The sequence below is a fragment of the Urtica dioica genome, chromosome 6 (assembly GCF_054948205.1).
Source record: "Urtica dioica subsp. dioica isolate 48M chromosome 6, U.dioica_male_clone48M_v1_H2, whole genome shotgun sequence".
Lineage (NCBI taxonomy): Eukaryota > Viridiplantae > Streptophyta > Magnoliopsida > Rosales > Urticaceae > Urtica > Urtica dioica.
In genome coordinates this window covers 37,608,885-37,624,674 of record NC_142761.1, presented here as the reverse complement: position 1 = coordinate 37,624,674, position 15,790 = coordinate 37,608,885, and the positions used below count along the sequence as shown (strand labels likewise).

Here is a 15,790-nt window from a genome sequence, read left to right as displayed (position 1 = left end):
TCGCATCGCCGATAATCGAACGACAAAAAACGAGGAAACGACATACATTGTAATCGCCGGCCGTTCAGTGGGCGAAAATGACATTATCGCCAGCGTTTTGAACCGTGCTTGAAATGAGTTATATATATATATATATATATATATATATATATATATATTATATTTCATATTCAATCAATTAGTCCTACAAAATGGACTTTTAGATGCGGGGATGGCATTGACTTGAAATGAGTTATGTATATATAATTTATATTCACACATTGATTTTAAATGAATTATATATATATAAATATTATATATATATATATATATATATATATATATATATATATAATATATGGTCATATGCCCTTACATCGGTTGATCGTAGGGTTTAGAGCATAAACATGTTACATGTTATATATGGTATACATATATATATATATATGTATATATATATATACATATATATATAATATTTATATATATATAATTCATTTAAAATCAATGTGTGAATATAAATTCATTATATTTATATATATATATATAATTCATTATATATATATATATATATATATATATATATATATATATAATATGGTCATATGCCCTTACATCGGTTGATCGTAGGGTTTAGAGCATAAACATGTTACATGTTACGCTGCGCTTGCTATCATTGGAGTTGAGGGACCCTTCCAACAAAATTACAGCTAAACCCTGAACTATTTTCTTCTTCAATTTTCAATAGTATGTGTATGGTATACATACATATATATATACATATATATATACATATATATATATATATATATTCATCGGGTGATTTATATAGAGCTGTCATCATCAGATACACGTAACATGATAGACATAATTAGAATGAGAAATTTCATTTTCTAGACCCAAAAACTATGAAAATATCACCATTAGACCCGTTACTTAAAAAATATCCAAAATTGGACTTTTGGACACATTTCGGACAAAAATACCCTTACAAGACCATATAACACTACTAAAAAAAATTCATTCTCTACTTCTCTCATTCTCTCTCATTGTCTATCATTTTTTCATCATTTCGCGTATCCAATTGGTGTAATTCCTTCAAAATGGGTAAGTATGCTCCATCATAAGAGTATTTACTAGAGATCTCATTTACTAACCTCCATCATCGTGTTAAAATCAACTGAATTGTGTTGCATATTCACAATATCTTTCTGGCAATCCAAGACGGTTATGGTCCACTCTTGAAGATCGACTCGGAACGTGAACCAATGCATGTTCTTGAAGTTGACGACATACAAGATCTCTCGCGCTCTAGTCCACGGAATGACTTGGGAATCTCTGCAGCCAGTCATCGGGTCGAACACGACCTTGCGATCCCATTCTACGAGCTCCACCTCTGTGCCTTGTTCTGCGGCTATCTTCTTGTTCTCCTCTTGCTTCGTATAACGACCGTATACGTTTTGGACCCACCGGCTATCCATGACACATATGTCTTGACGATACTCCGCATACTGTCGCTGGCGTCTCCGAAGCATATCCAGAATAGCATCAATATGCTGTAATCGTATATGAAACAACAAACATATTAATTAACTTTTTTTTATAAACGTACTCAATGTAATTGAACTTACCGTATCTGTTAGCCATTTTCCATTTTCCAAAAGGAGCTTGAAGAACTCGGTCTCCACATCAGCGACCTTCACATAAACTCGGCCCAAGAACTTTCCCTCAAGTTTAGAAGTGCGGGACCACTTCACGCAGTCATTCCAATCAGAAATTTTTGGTTCCTTCAATGGTCTGAACGGCGTTACCCGCACCTCTGAGGAGGATTTCGGCCGCGTCGGGTCTGTGAAATCGGAGGGAAAAGTATCTTTTCGGTGACGCTTCTTAGATGGTGTTCGTACCGAGTCGCTTTCCGACCTCAGCCTCTTCTGCGCTAGGGTTGACAATGGTAGCGTCTTTTCCGATACATCGAGCCATCGTGAACGTTTCCTTTTCGGAGAGGGTGGCTTCTTCGACGATGGAGTCGAAGAAGGCGGTATTGTCGAAGAGGACGGCTTCTTCGACGATGAAGTCGAGTAAGGCGCCTTTGTCGAAGAGGACGGCTGTGAAGGAGGAGGAGGAGGAGGAGGAGGAGGAGGAGGAGGTGGAGGAGGACTAGGAGAACTAGGAGGACTAGGGGGATCAGGAGGACCAGGAGGAGGAGGACTACGCGATCGATGTCGACGGCGTGAACCAGCTTGCGTAGTTGGTAACGGCCCCGGAGGTAAACCTGTCACGTCCTCGAATATGATGTTTATCTTCTCAAGCATGTCAAGCTATAAATTGTGACACAAAATACTGAATAAGAAACTAAACATTTATAGAAACGACTGATTAGAAACTTATTTATTAAACGAAAATTAATACTAACCTGATCTTGCCTCATTCTTTCTAGCCTGCGACCGTTCGTACTCAGTGCTCTCAAGACGGTTGCCTGAGAATGTATCATTTAATTCCACATATTCTCCGTCAAAGCCCACGGAGCAGGATGATCGGGTCGAGCGGGAGGTGCGGGATGATCGTGACTCTCGGGAGGAGCGGGATGATCGGGACGAGTGGGAGGTGCGGGATGATCGGGAAGTTCGAACTGAAATGAATAATAATAAACTACTTACTCATTAATAAATGATAAACTAATCATTTATTAATAAATAATCTACTAACTAATTAATAAATTATATAATTATAAAATTTATTAGTAAATAATCTACTAACTAATTAATAAATTATACACTAATCACTAATTAATAAATAAACTACTAACTACTTAATAAATTATAAACTAATCACTACTTAATAAATTATAAACTAATCACTAATTAATAAATAAACTACTAACTACTTAATAAATTATAAACTAATCACGTATTAATAAATAATCTACTAACTACTTAATAAATTATAAACTAATCACTTATTAATAAATAATCTAGCCTAACTAATTAATAAATTATATAATTATAAAATTTATTAGTAAATAATCTACTAACTAATTAATAAATTATAAACTAATCACTAATTAATAAATAAACTAGAACTTACGTCGGCTTCGTCATCGTCTTCATCACTCCACAACTTCTCCTCTTCGTCTTGTCTGAGCACGCCGGCTTCTTTCGCCGTTGACTCTACTAAGTCAATCTCTTCCTCGATATTACGTGGCTCAACCACGTCTTCGCCTTCAGTCGGATAGAGTGATTGACTGAGTTGCGTCTCTAGTAGCTCGAAGAACTCGCGCTCTCCGGTCCGTGGTCTCAACATCTGAAAAACACCGAGCTACAAGACAACAAAATTTATTAAAATTTATAAGTTAGATAATTGTAGTTATAAAATATTTTTAAAAATTATAAATTACCGTTTTTTTGAGCAAAACCTTCTCCACGTCCTTGCGCGTGATCACTCGAGTGCTTGACCAAGAATTCATCCTCGGTACTCGAACACCGGCATTATTCCCGAACTGCTGACCAATCTCCGGGATCGCCTCGAACGCCCAGTATTGCACCGCGTGCAAATTCCCTGATAGGGAATACTTCGCTCCTTCTGTAGGACATTCTCTTTGAGAGATTTCTCCTTTACTCGTTTGTAGTACCGCAACAAGTTTACTGAGAGGGAAGACATCGTCTCAGCCCACGAGATGTTCCCCCATGGCAGAGAATAGAAGAACGGCAAATCCTCAACCATGTATAGGTACTTGTCGTTGACTGCCTTGTTGTGTTCTAGTCCAAGGAGATATCCCAAGACAAACACACATAATCCAAGCTTGTACGCGTCGTTTGGATCTTGACATGTCTTGAACGCGCTAATCAAGGCGTCGAACTTGGCGTTTGACACGCCGTTCAAGTAATCTTTAATGAGCCTATCGCTCCTCCGCTCATTCTGCTCCTCCTTCGATGGACCATCTTCCATGCTCATTCCGGTTATCAATGCGTATTCGAGTCTCCCGAATCTCACGCGTTTATTTCCTATTCCGAAATGAATCTCCCCCCTTTTTGTTGGATGGATCTTACGTAGAAGAAGAGAGTGTAGAAGTACCGTAGAAAAGTTTAGTGTGCTCCCTTCGAAGAATTGAGCGAAGGGACTCTCCCCGACCCTTTGAAGTAGACCGAGATCGGTGAATTTTTCTTTCACCGTCTTAATATGCCCCGAACCACCGTACGTGATTCGACCGGCAAAGTCGTGGTCGCATAAATACGTCAATTTATCCTACATATTTAATTATCACAAAATATTAATAGAATTAAACATAACTCCATGAATTCATAATTAAAAAAAAAAAACAAACTTCATAACTCCAAGAATTCATAATTAAAAAAAACTAATTATATAAAACAACTAATTTGTATGTTGTTCATCATTTAAAAAATATACTTACAAAAAACAATTGTTGTTCATAATAAAAAAAACAATTAATCATTAATTAGAAAAAAACAACTATTTATGATGTTCATAATTAAAAAAAACTAATCATTAAAAAAAACTAATCATTAATTACACAAACAACTAATTAGATTAATTATGTTGTTCATCATTTAAAAAAAATACAAAAAACTCTTTATTTATCTTAAATTATTAAAAAAAAAAAAAACTGTCGGAGGAGGTCGGAAGAGGTCGGAAAACGTCGGAATTGGTCGGAAATTTCCGATGAATTCCATCGGAATTCATCGGAAACTGTCGGATCCGACAGTTTCCGATGAATTCCGATGGGATTCATCGGAATTTCCCAGAAATTAAAAAAAAAAAAAAAAAACTCACCTCCAAATCTCATTCAAATCAACCTAAAATAACTAACAACCACTCAAATCTTGTATCCTATCATTCCTACTCTAATCAAACCATGAAAAAACTATAAAAAAACTAACCTTTTTGGTCATTTGGTGAAGGTTGGAGCTATGGTGGTTCGGTCGGAGGCGTGACGGAGCTTCGGTCGGAGGCGTGTCGGAACTCGTCGGAATGGGTGTGGTTGGCGTCGGAATGGGTGTGGTTTCGTCGGAATGGGCGTCGGAATGGGTGTGGTTGTGGTTGGAGAGAAAGTGAGAGTGAGAGAGTGAGAATGGTGTGGTTGAAGAAAAAGATAGGGTTTATTTTGAAATGAGGGTATTTTTGTCCGAAATGTGTCCAAAAGTACAATTTTGGATATTTTTTAAGTAACGGGTCTAATGGTGATATTTTCATAGTTTTTGGGTCTAGAAAATGAAATTTCTCATTAGAATTTAGGACCACTATATAAATATATTATAGTTGTACACAAAATCCATGCACTGACATGGTAATATATTGTCACTTGTCAGGTATATATATATATATATATATATATATATATATATATATATATATATATATATATGACATTGTCCAGTCCCGTGAGAAGATACTCTGAATTCTGATAAACATATATATCACAAGAAAAACTAATAAATCACAAGAAAAATGCCCATAAAGACGCTTAAGCATGTACTTATTTATTATGAGCATTTTATAAGCTCAAGACGTTTAAAACAGTTAACAGTTTGTGGCTATGACGGTTAACTGTACTTATTTGGTAGGAAGGAGTATGAGAGAATGGATGGATCCTTTTGCAAGGAAAGTAAAATAAATGACTAAAAATTTCTTAAGTATGTTTGATAGGGGAAAAAAAAAAGAAATGACTAAGAATATTGGGTGGATGGATTGTTTAGTATTTATAAATAAATTAATTTTTCTCTTTTTCTTAAAAAATTGGAGTTGTTGAAAATGGTGGGTTCGGAGAATTTACAATCCCTCCAAATCTCTCATGTTTTCTTTCCATCATTCCTACCAAACAACTAAAACTATCACATCAATAGAAAAATCCATTTATCTCCATCTCACTCCTCTCTACCAAACAAGGCCTTAAGTGTCTTAAAAAGAATGAAGTTTATTTTTACTTAAGATACTCACTTGCTCACAAGTTAATATTAAGTACATTCTTAAAAAAATAAATTATTATTAAGCATATACAAACCCTTTTCTCTTCAAAGTATTCATTCTTATTTTTCTCTGCTCATACACTACTCAAACTACTCTATGGAGAAATGTTTAGCTAATCCAAAGTCCAAACAATTTTGGTTCAACGAGTTCGATCCAAACAATTAATACCTCTTCTTCCTTTGTTCTTCTGCATCATACCACCAACTGAGCCTCTCTCTCTCTCTCTCTCTCTCTAGATTACACTTTTTTCCTCTGATTTAAGTTATTGCCGCCGGTTAGAGTTCTCCCGCTTCTTTACCGCTTATATGGTTGTCGCTCTGATCCACTATCGGTGGGGGTAAAGGTACGAGGTTGTGTTATTTTTCATTTTAATTATGTTATTAATGTTAATTTAGATTTAATTAATTTATTTATTTTAATGATGCCATTTTATGAATTAATTATAGAAATGCCCCGTAAACTACAACCACTCGTAACAACGTGCCCCTTATGATATAAATTGTCGATCTCTTCCCTTAATTATTTTTTGTAGCGTTTTATCCTTCCGTGTATTTTGAGTCAACTTCTTCACTTAAATACGTACGCTTTTGTCACGTGACCCATTAAATATATAAATAATTATAAAATTTCCCTTCAATAATTACTTCTCCTATTTTAAAAAAAAAAAAAAAAACTAAAAAAAAAAACACACGTTCTTCTCTCTCTCTCTCTCTCTCTCTCTCTCTCTCTCTCTCTCTCTCTCTCTCGCAATGGAGCTTTTCTTTTCGTTCAGTCTCCGCCAATGCCTAATCCTCATCGCCAGAGACCTCTATAGTATCCTTTGCCTCCGCCGTCGCTGCCACACCTCAACCTCACTGGCCGAGTTCTCGCAGAGAATCGAGACCCATACGATTCGATAAAAGGCCATCAAATCAAGATTGGTTTTTTTAAAATTATTTGTTCCCTATTTTTAGGTAAAGCCCTGCAAGTACTCTTCGCCCTTTTTTTTTTCCTGTCATCGCCGTTAGTATATATACAAACAAACAAATAGACGTATACTTAAAAGAAATAAACACACACATATACAAATGCTAACCAGAGTTTCTCATTCACCTTTCACAAATGATGCAAAGTGTGTTTATTATTCACGCACTATCAAAGTCACTAGGCTGATCACACTTACTATTAAAGTCACTGTCATGATCATTGTGAAAATTGAATTAAATCCTAAAGTGATCCTAGACTTCAATATTTTTTACTCATTTTCATTCATACCTACTCCGATGGTTGAATACTTATGTTTTGGGATTCATCAGTGGAGAAAGAGATTACCTATACAAAATCCAGCTCTTTTGAAAAATTGTAAATCGTTGACCTAATGGTTGAATCTAAAATTCTTAGATTATCCGCACTTTCGTAAAAAAATTTGCGAAATAATCTTTTGCTAGGGATCCAATGGACCTCGGCTTATATGTTACTTGAAGGGTATGACAGTAGTATGCACCCTTTGTGCCAACCGTGTAATGGCTGTAGCAATAGACACTATGAGAAAATCGAGTAAATAGAAATTTAATAGTGATGCGATTAAATACATCGTTTAAGTGACCGTTACATGGGGCATTACAATCATAACTTATGGATCGACCTAAATCCCTAGGTACTCTTGGAAGTTAGGGTTATATAATCGGCTCTTTAATTCATTCGTTCACAGCTACATATATGCTTATATACTTATCTTTTGGAAGACTGGAGTATAATCAGTGATGGAAAGGAAACATCAAAAGTGGAATCCAGCTCTTAATAAAGAAATTCAGTGGTATAACAGTATGTTTGACCGTTTCATGTCACGAGCTGAACCTGGAGGATAGACTATGTGTACGGGCTATATCTTGACAATTTATCTAAAGGATCGAGTAAGTACAATTATGACAGTGTCTACGCTATCGTTTGTATTCATCGAGATTTGAGTTATTAAGTCCATCGTCCACTAGTCGGCTCCGACAAGATGGACAACGATACTCTTGTACTAAATATGAGATTTGACTACGAGCTCACAAACAGAGTTTTGTAAAAGGAAGTTTTACACAAAAGGTTATTAACGGTTAAGTAACTTTGAGAAATATCACTTGATTATGACAGTGTACGGGCTATATCTGGACAATTTATCTAAAGGATCGAGTAAGTATAATTATGACAGTGTCTACGCTATCGTTTGTATTCATCGAGATTTGAGTTATTTAGTCCATCGTCCACTAGTCGACTCCGACAAGATGGAAAATGATACTCTTGTACTAAATATGAGATTTGACTACGAGCTCACAAACAGAGTTTTGTAAAAGGAAGTTTTACATAAAAGGTTATTAATGGTTAAGTAACTTTGAGAAATATCACTTGATTTTAAATGAGCTTGCAAAAGAGTAATTTAAATCAGCCCACAAAGGTCCAATTGGGCTTGTTGTAGACGTGTACAATAGTGTACACAAGCCTTAGATTTGTTTATTTAAAGCCCAATCGGATTTGGGATTTTTTCAAATAGGAAATAGATATTATATGTTAAATATCTTGGATCCTCTGTGGAATGGTTTAGTTTGGCAAAACAATTTTGTTAAAATTATTCAAGCGAAGGTGCAAAAAGATGTTCAAGACATGGGTTACTTGTGCTACACTGTCCTCCCCTGCGAATATAATTGGGAACTTCCCAGTTTTCAGTTGATAATATATTGGGTATATATTATCTAATATTTGGTTTTCGATTCTGTGAGATTCACGAGAGATTGTGTGGATTGACCTAATAAAGCTCTTTTGAGTTGAATTAGGTCATTCACTCTTGTTAGGCAAATTCACGCTGCCTTAAACCTTTAACTAGTCTCTCTGCCTTGGAGATCTTCATCGGCAACTAGCAATTGGTACTTGGAATTCTATGAATACTGCCTTGATCTGAATTTGTAAGTGCGTGTATTTGTATTAACATGTTTGATAATCTTCGGGAGAAGATTAGGTGAAACAAAGAGAGATAGTCTCGAATTTGAAAGGATCTCGGATTTACATCCACTGGGTTGAGTCAAAGACGGAGGTGTTTGTGAGAGAGTCATCAAACTTAATATTCGTAATCCTTTGACTGATCGATAAAGTGGATTGTTTAACCCAGACATATCAGTCCCCTTAAGTAGGTTGTTTATAGCCGAACGATGTTACCAATTTTCTTTTATCATTTACTCGCTTTTGTTTTATTGTTCGCTTGTTTATCGCCTGGATTAAATTTGCTTAAAAACAGTCATTTGTTCAACAAGTTGTTCCACCCACTAGTTGAATAATCTTCTCAATCACTTTAAGTAATTTCAATTGGTATCAGAGCGGGTCACTTTATCTTGCTGAGTGTGATCTAACCTGATTACTTACGTGTTTCTTGTGTTAAGATGAACATGAAAAGGGACAGAATATAGGATGGTCACAACTCTTGAAGGTCTAAATCATTGATATTGGAAGGTATAGATGAAGGCTAGTGATGAGAAAGCCTTGCGGGCAATTGAAAAAGGACGGAAGGCTCCGTCAATTACCGACACTGAAGGAAAGACCACACTTATTCCTGAGGAAACGTGGTTTGAGGAACAACACATAGCATCCAATGGAAGTTCCAAAGCCATGAACGTCATATTCTCTACCCTAGATGAGATATATTCAAGCTGATCTCAAACTGTGAGATTGCTAAGGAAGCTTGGGATATTCTGGCATGGCACATGAGGGAAATGACAAGGTCAGAACTCAACGTCTTCGAATGCTTACTGACAGGTTTGAGAATATCGTGACGAAAGAAGATTGGACTATATTTGATTACAGTGCTAGAATCTATGATATCTCTAATTAATCTTTTACCTTGGGAGAACTTATTGCTAATGCTAAACTAGTAAGCAAAGTCTTGAGAACTCTTCCAGACCGATTTTCCATGAAGGTGACTGCTATAGAAGAAACTCATGATCTAGAGGAGATGAGGCTTGATGAGTTGATGGGATCTCTGAAAACCTTTGGGGTGAACCTCAATGAGAAGAAGCCACAGAAGAGGAACAAGGGTGTAGCCTTGAAAGCAGAAGAAGATCCATGCTTTACTGAGCAGATAGCCTTACTTGCCAAGAACTTTGCTAGATTCATGAGGAAGGTTAACCGAAGGAGTGTATATCAAGGGAAAAACTCTAACTCCTAACTCTCAGAACAGAAGAGGCAACAACTTATAGAAGAAGAACAGATTTGGTGACAATAATCTAAAGAATCATGGAGACAAGTCCAAATGAATCCAATGCAGATAGTGCAGAGGATTTGGTCATATCCAGGCTGAGTGGGCCAATACTCTGCACAAGAACAAGTCTTATGTTGCCAGCTGGAGTGGTAAAAACTCTGATGGTAATGGACATGATGATGATTCTTCTAACTTTTTGGCTTTTAATGTTGTTACAGATACTGCCCAGAAGTTGGTTGAACATCTTAGTGATGACTCGAGCAGTGATGAAGAAGATGAAGTAATTGAAGAAGACATCATCAAGAATTACTCCTTGCTGCATGACAAGTGGGTCATAATCATTGACAACAACAAAAAGCTAAATCTGAATGTTGCCAATCTGAAGCTTGAGAAGAACGCCATTGGGAATAAGGTAGCTAGTCTGATTTCTGAGAAAACAAAGCTCATGGATTCTCTAGCTATGTTGGAAGAGCAGGTGAAAAGTGTCAGGCAAGCTTACTTGGAGGCCTTTGACGAATTGAGTCAACTGAAGAAAAATATGAAGATGCTCAACTCAGGCTCCAACAATCTTGATACTATCTTTGCATCTCAAAGAAGAAGTGGAAGCAACAGAGGGTTGGGTTTTCATGGTGATCCCTCATAGACAAATTTTGTGAAAGCTGAAGACCACATGAAGAAAGAGGTGTCTAAGAAGATCCTCAAACAATTTCAGCATCATGTTACTCCCACAACTAGTAGACAAAAGAAAAAGTGGGCGTGTCATTATTGCAATAAAACTGGTCACATTAAACCTTGCTACTTCAAGTATCTTGCAGATCTCAGAATGAACAAAGTTCGGAAGATAACTCCTGTCAGGCAAGAATTGAGAATGAAACAACATAATTGCTTTGTTGCTTACAACTCTTTTACAAAGGTGCACGAGGGTAGTTCGTACTTTGACAATGGATGCTTAGGTGACATGACGGGTGACATAAAATGTCTCACCAATAAGAGAGATAACAAGACACATTATATTACTTTTGGAGATGGTGTGAAAGGAAGAGGCGTTCGTAAGGGAACTCTCAACAAGAAAGCCACACCACAACGGAAATATGTTCTCCTTGTTAACGGGTTTAAAGCTAATCTTCTGAGCATCAGTCACCTTTGTGACAGATATCATCGTGTGGAGTTTACTCGAGAAGGCTGTCAGGTGTTTGATAAAGGCAACTAGTGTGTCATGGAAGGAAGAAGATCTTGGAACATCTGTTACCTGCTAGGAGTTGGTCAGCCTAATTCTCGAATTACATGCATGATAAGTAAGTTTGATGAGATGAATTTGTGACATAAGAGGATGGGTCGTATGAACTTCAAAGCTATGAAGAAAATCACTACCAGTGGTCTTGTTAGGGGGATTCCTGAACTCAAGGGGGATCTCAACATTTGTGTGGTGAGTGTCAAATTGGAAAACAGACGAAGACAACCTACGAAAATACTTCTCAGATCAAATCTAAGATAGCTCTCGAGTTTCTTCACATGGACTTGATAGGTCCTATGCAGGTGGAAAGTATTGGAGGTAAGAAATATGTGCTTGTTTGTGTTGATGACTATTCACGTTATTCGTGGGTAGATTTTCTCAGAGAAAAGTTCAGATGCTGTCAAAGTTTTCATTTCCTTGTGCACTAAGCTTCAGAGAGAAAATGAGACTGGAATTTCATTCATCTGCACTGACCATGAAGAGAATTTGGGAATAGCTCATTTTCTGATTACTGTGAATCACAAGGTAATACTTATTAGTTTTCATCTCTAATCACAACACAACAAAATGAAGTTATTGAACAAAAGAATCGAACTATTCTGGAGATGGCTAGAGTTATGATTCACTCAAAGAAGATGCCTCTGAAATTCTGGGCTGAAGCAGTCAACACAGCCTGTTACATCATCAACATGGTATATATGTTCGCACTGGTACTGAGAAGACATGTTTTGATTTGTGGAAAGGGAAGAAGCCTTCTATATAATACTTTCATATCTTTGGAAGTATATGTTATATTCTGAATGACAGAGGATACAAACAGAAACTGGATCCTAAAAGTGATGAATGTTTGTTCCTTAGGTATTCCACCACAAGTCATACTTACAAAATCTTCAAGAAGCGTACTCACTCTGTAATGGAGTCAGTTAATGTCACCATCAAAGACATTGACGACCACAATGCCCCTGATGACGAATAATGTGCAACTTATGAATCAACCAATCCCACCCAAGTTGTTCAAAAAGTTGGTCAAGTAGAGACTTTTGCAACTCCTCAAGATATATGTCTTGGCTTATTTGATGATGAATATGTTCAGGACTTGAATGAGAAGCAACTCTGTCAAAGAGCCCCCATCACTCCCATTCTGCAACCATCCTCAAGAAGAATCATCGTATTTCTTCCATCATTTGTGATCTTCATGAAGGACAAAGACCAAAGATAAGCCCGCTCTCAATTATCGTGACATGATTAATTATTCCATTTTTATCTCTAGCATTGAGCCCAAAAATATTAAAGAAGCTATTTTTTTTTTATGAATATTGGGTAGGTTCCATGCATGAGAACTTGGTAAGTTCGAGCGAAACAATGTCTGGGATCTTGTTCCATGTCCTGCTGATATCAATGTCATTGACACCAAGTGAATTTTCAAGAATAAATCCGATGAAAAAGGTAACATCACCATGAATAAGGCAAGGCTTGTTGCTTAAGGCTATTCTTAGATAGAAGGTGTGGATTTTTAGGAAACCTTTGCTCATGTTGCTCGCTTGGAAGCAATCCGCCTTTTACTTGCTCTGGCCTATCATCTGAATTTCAAGCTTCATCAAATGAATGTCAAGAGTGCATTCTTGAATGGCTTCCTCACTGTAGAAGTCTATGTTTCTCAACCCAAGAGCTTTAAAGATCCATATCATCCTGATCATGTTTACAAGTTGAAAAATCCTTGTACAGCTTGAAGCAAGAGCCTAAGGCATGATATGAGAGGTTGACAGTGATTCTAGTTTATGATGACTATGCTCGAGGGGGAGTAGACAAAACACTTTTCGTGAAACACACCATATAAGAATATTGATTAGATATATGTTGATGATATTGTGTTTGGCTCAAGTTTGCAAAAGATAGTTGAACAATTTGTTGAATAAATGCAAAGAGTATTCAAGATGAGCATGGTTGGGGAGAGGTCCTATTTTCTTGGACTTCAGGTAAAAAAAATGAGATGGGATATTCATCTCTTAGAGAAAATATGCCAAGAATCTGGTGAAGAAGTTTGAACTTGAAAAATCTTCTCACAAAAGAACACATGCAGCGACTCATGTCAAAATCACCAAAGATGAAACTGGTGTTCCTGTTGATCAAACTCTCTGCAGAAGTATGATTGGAAGTCTTCTGTACTTAACTGCAAGCAAACCAAATATCTCTTATTAAGTGCGAGTATGTGCTAGATATCAAGCAAATCCCAATGAAAGTCATCTTCCTAATGTCAGGAGAATCATCAAGTATGTGTGCCGCACAATTGATTATGAAATCTGGTACACCAAATATACGAACTCTACACTTGTAAGTTTTTGCGATTCAGACAGGGCTGGTAGTGTGAAGATCGCAAGAACACTTTTTGAGGGTGCTTTTTCTTGGGAAACAATCTTGTTTCCTGGTTCAATACGAAGCAAAACAACATTTCTCTTCCTGAGTACATAGTCGTTGGAAGTAGTTGCTCTAAAATGCTATGGATGAAGCAAATATTGTTCGAGTACGGGATTGAACAAGATGTTATGCCTCTCTACTATGATAACATGAGCGCTATAAGTATCTCGACGATTCTAGTGCAACACTGAAGAGCCAAGTACATAGACATCATGCCTCACTTCATCAGGGAACTTGTGGAAAAAAGATTATTGAATTCACCAAACCTCTTGATAGTGTTCAGTTTGAAACACTTAGATCCTCATTCGATATATGTGTGATAGAGAATTAATTATCTTAGTTTCTTGTCCGTCAACCTGGTTGTCACAATTTCATTCTTGAGGTTGACGTGGAATTAAGGGGGAGTTTCTCTAAGTATTGCTTATTTGAAGAAGTTTTTGGTTTAAATTAAGGAAATAACAGTTTTGTGCTGAGATAGTGCGTTTTAATTTGACTTGATTGAGGCTTATCTTTATGACACGTGGCTATTCGAGGGAAGTGTCATTAAATCGTTCCCACTTCTTGAGATTATTTCTCATTTTCCTCTTGCCTTGGTCGACATTTTCGCTCTCTTTTTCAAGAAAGTTCCATAAAAACCCTTGTCTTCGTCTCATAAATCCTTTGTGATTTATTGTGGTTCCTATCCGATTTTTGAAGAAATGATGGCTACTCGCGCCTCTGAGCTTGCTCATGTTCGTGCTCGTGCACCTGTTGAAGCTTCTTCGTCGAAGCCTCTGGGTTCGCCTCGGAACATAATCGTCGATGTCGCGATCTTGGAGAAAGTTGAATAAGTATCTCAAATCCCATGCCCATTGAAGAAGGTCCAGGTTCTCTCGAGAATCAAATTTTCCCTAATGCTGATGTTTCTTCTGTCTTTGATGGGGTTTGTCTCTGAACCTGTAATTAGTTCTGAGACTAGCGATTTTGTGTGTAATGAGGCTCATGCAACACGTAGAGAGGAAATTCTGTTCATTTCTAACCCTGATGAAGCAATTAAACCCCAATTGAGAACTTATGTGAAGAAAACTAAGAAGAAATCCTCGAAGAAGTCTTTTCCAATGAAGAAGAAGGCTTAACTTGTGCCTCTAATTGTTCAAAGTCCCTATGTCGAAGAGGAAGTTGTTGCTGAAGATGATGGTCTTGAGTATGAACCAATCAATGTAGTTCAACCATCTGTTGGAGATGGTGCCACTGATAATGCCCTTGTGTCAGTTCCTATGGCCCAGGATAAAGATGGATTAGGTGCTCAGTCTGAAAATAGTGTTAAAGAAATTCCTTATGAGCTTGTTCTCTCAGAGCTTCTCAACAGATGTCATAATCATGAGAGTCTAGAAAGAAGACATCAGCAAAGAGGAAGATCCTTGAAGAATGAGTGTCTGATAGGAATGATGGTGTTGATGAAGCTGTGATAGACCCTCGAGATGAGTATGGGACTAAGAGTGAAGAAGAACCTTATAGAAGGAAGATAGAGTATCCCTATCGCAAGAATAAAAGAGTTGCTTCCAATAAGAAGAAGAAGAAGGTTGGATAAGTTCCTATTTTTGTTCCTGAACATGTGCTTGTTGCTTTTAAGAAGAAGAGGAGTTCTTCAAAGAAGAAGGGTACTACGGCTACTTCAAACGGTTTCTACACGAGAGATGTTTGGTTTGCTACTCAGTCATTTTCTGAGAGATGGGATGCTCTACTCAAAAGATCTAACATACATGTGTCCGGTGCTTCTAAAAAGAAGATGAGCCCTTCAAAGAAGAAGGGCCATGTTGCTGCTCCAAAAGGTTTCTACAGGAGAGTTGTTTGGTTTACTACTCAATCATTTACTGATAGATGAGATGATATGCTCAACAAATCAGTCATACATGAAAAGACATTGACTGAGGAGAGGTATAATATTATTGAGATTGTTTCTCTGCTGAATGAGGTAAATCTCTTTC

At 37.0% G+C, this 15,790-nt stretch overlaps 1 protein-coding gene and 1 long non-coding RNA gene across 2 annotated transcripts; both read right to left on the bottom strand.

Annotated features, from left to right (window-relative positions):
• Positions 1-2,548: 2,548 nt before the first annotated feature.
• LOC149393907 (uncharacterized) lies at positions 2,549-3,461 on the bottom strand. Its single transcript, XR_016299953.1, has 3 exons — positions 3,374-3,461; positions 3,064-3,294; positions 2,549-2,608 (listed from the first exon to the last, which is right to left on the bottom strand). It is a non-coding gene; the product is annotated as an uncharacterized LOC149393907 (long non-coding RNA).
• Positions 3,462-3,464: 3 nt separating this feature from the next.
• LOC149393906 (uncharacterized) lies at positions 3,465-9,596 on the bottom strand. The gene is made up of 3 exons (XM_089618208.1): positions 9,501-9,596; positions 3,608-4,221; positions 3,465-3,558 (listed from the first exon to the last, which is right to left on the bottom strand). Exons 1-3 carry the CDS (start codon positions 9,594-9,596, stop codon positions 3,465-3,467), a joined length of 804 nt encoding a protein of 267 aa, XP_089474334.1.
• Between the last annotated feature and the right edge of the window lie 6,194 nt (positions 9,597-15,790).

Excerpts from the sequence above, each read along its gene's own strand:
- LOC149393906 (XM_089618208.1), bottom strand. The coding sequence starts at position 9,596 with ATGACGTTCATGGCTTTGGAACTTCCATTGGATGCTATGTGTTGTTCC. Across the intron at positions 4,222-9,500 it reads TGGTCTTTCCTTCAGTGTCG|GATAAATTGACGTATTTATG; the intron begins GTAATTGACGGA and ends TTAAATATGTAG. Across the intron at positions 3,559-3,607 it reads CTCTCAGTAAACTTGTTGCG|AAGGAGCGAAGTATTCCCTA; the intron begins GTACTACAAACG and ends AATGTCCTACAG.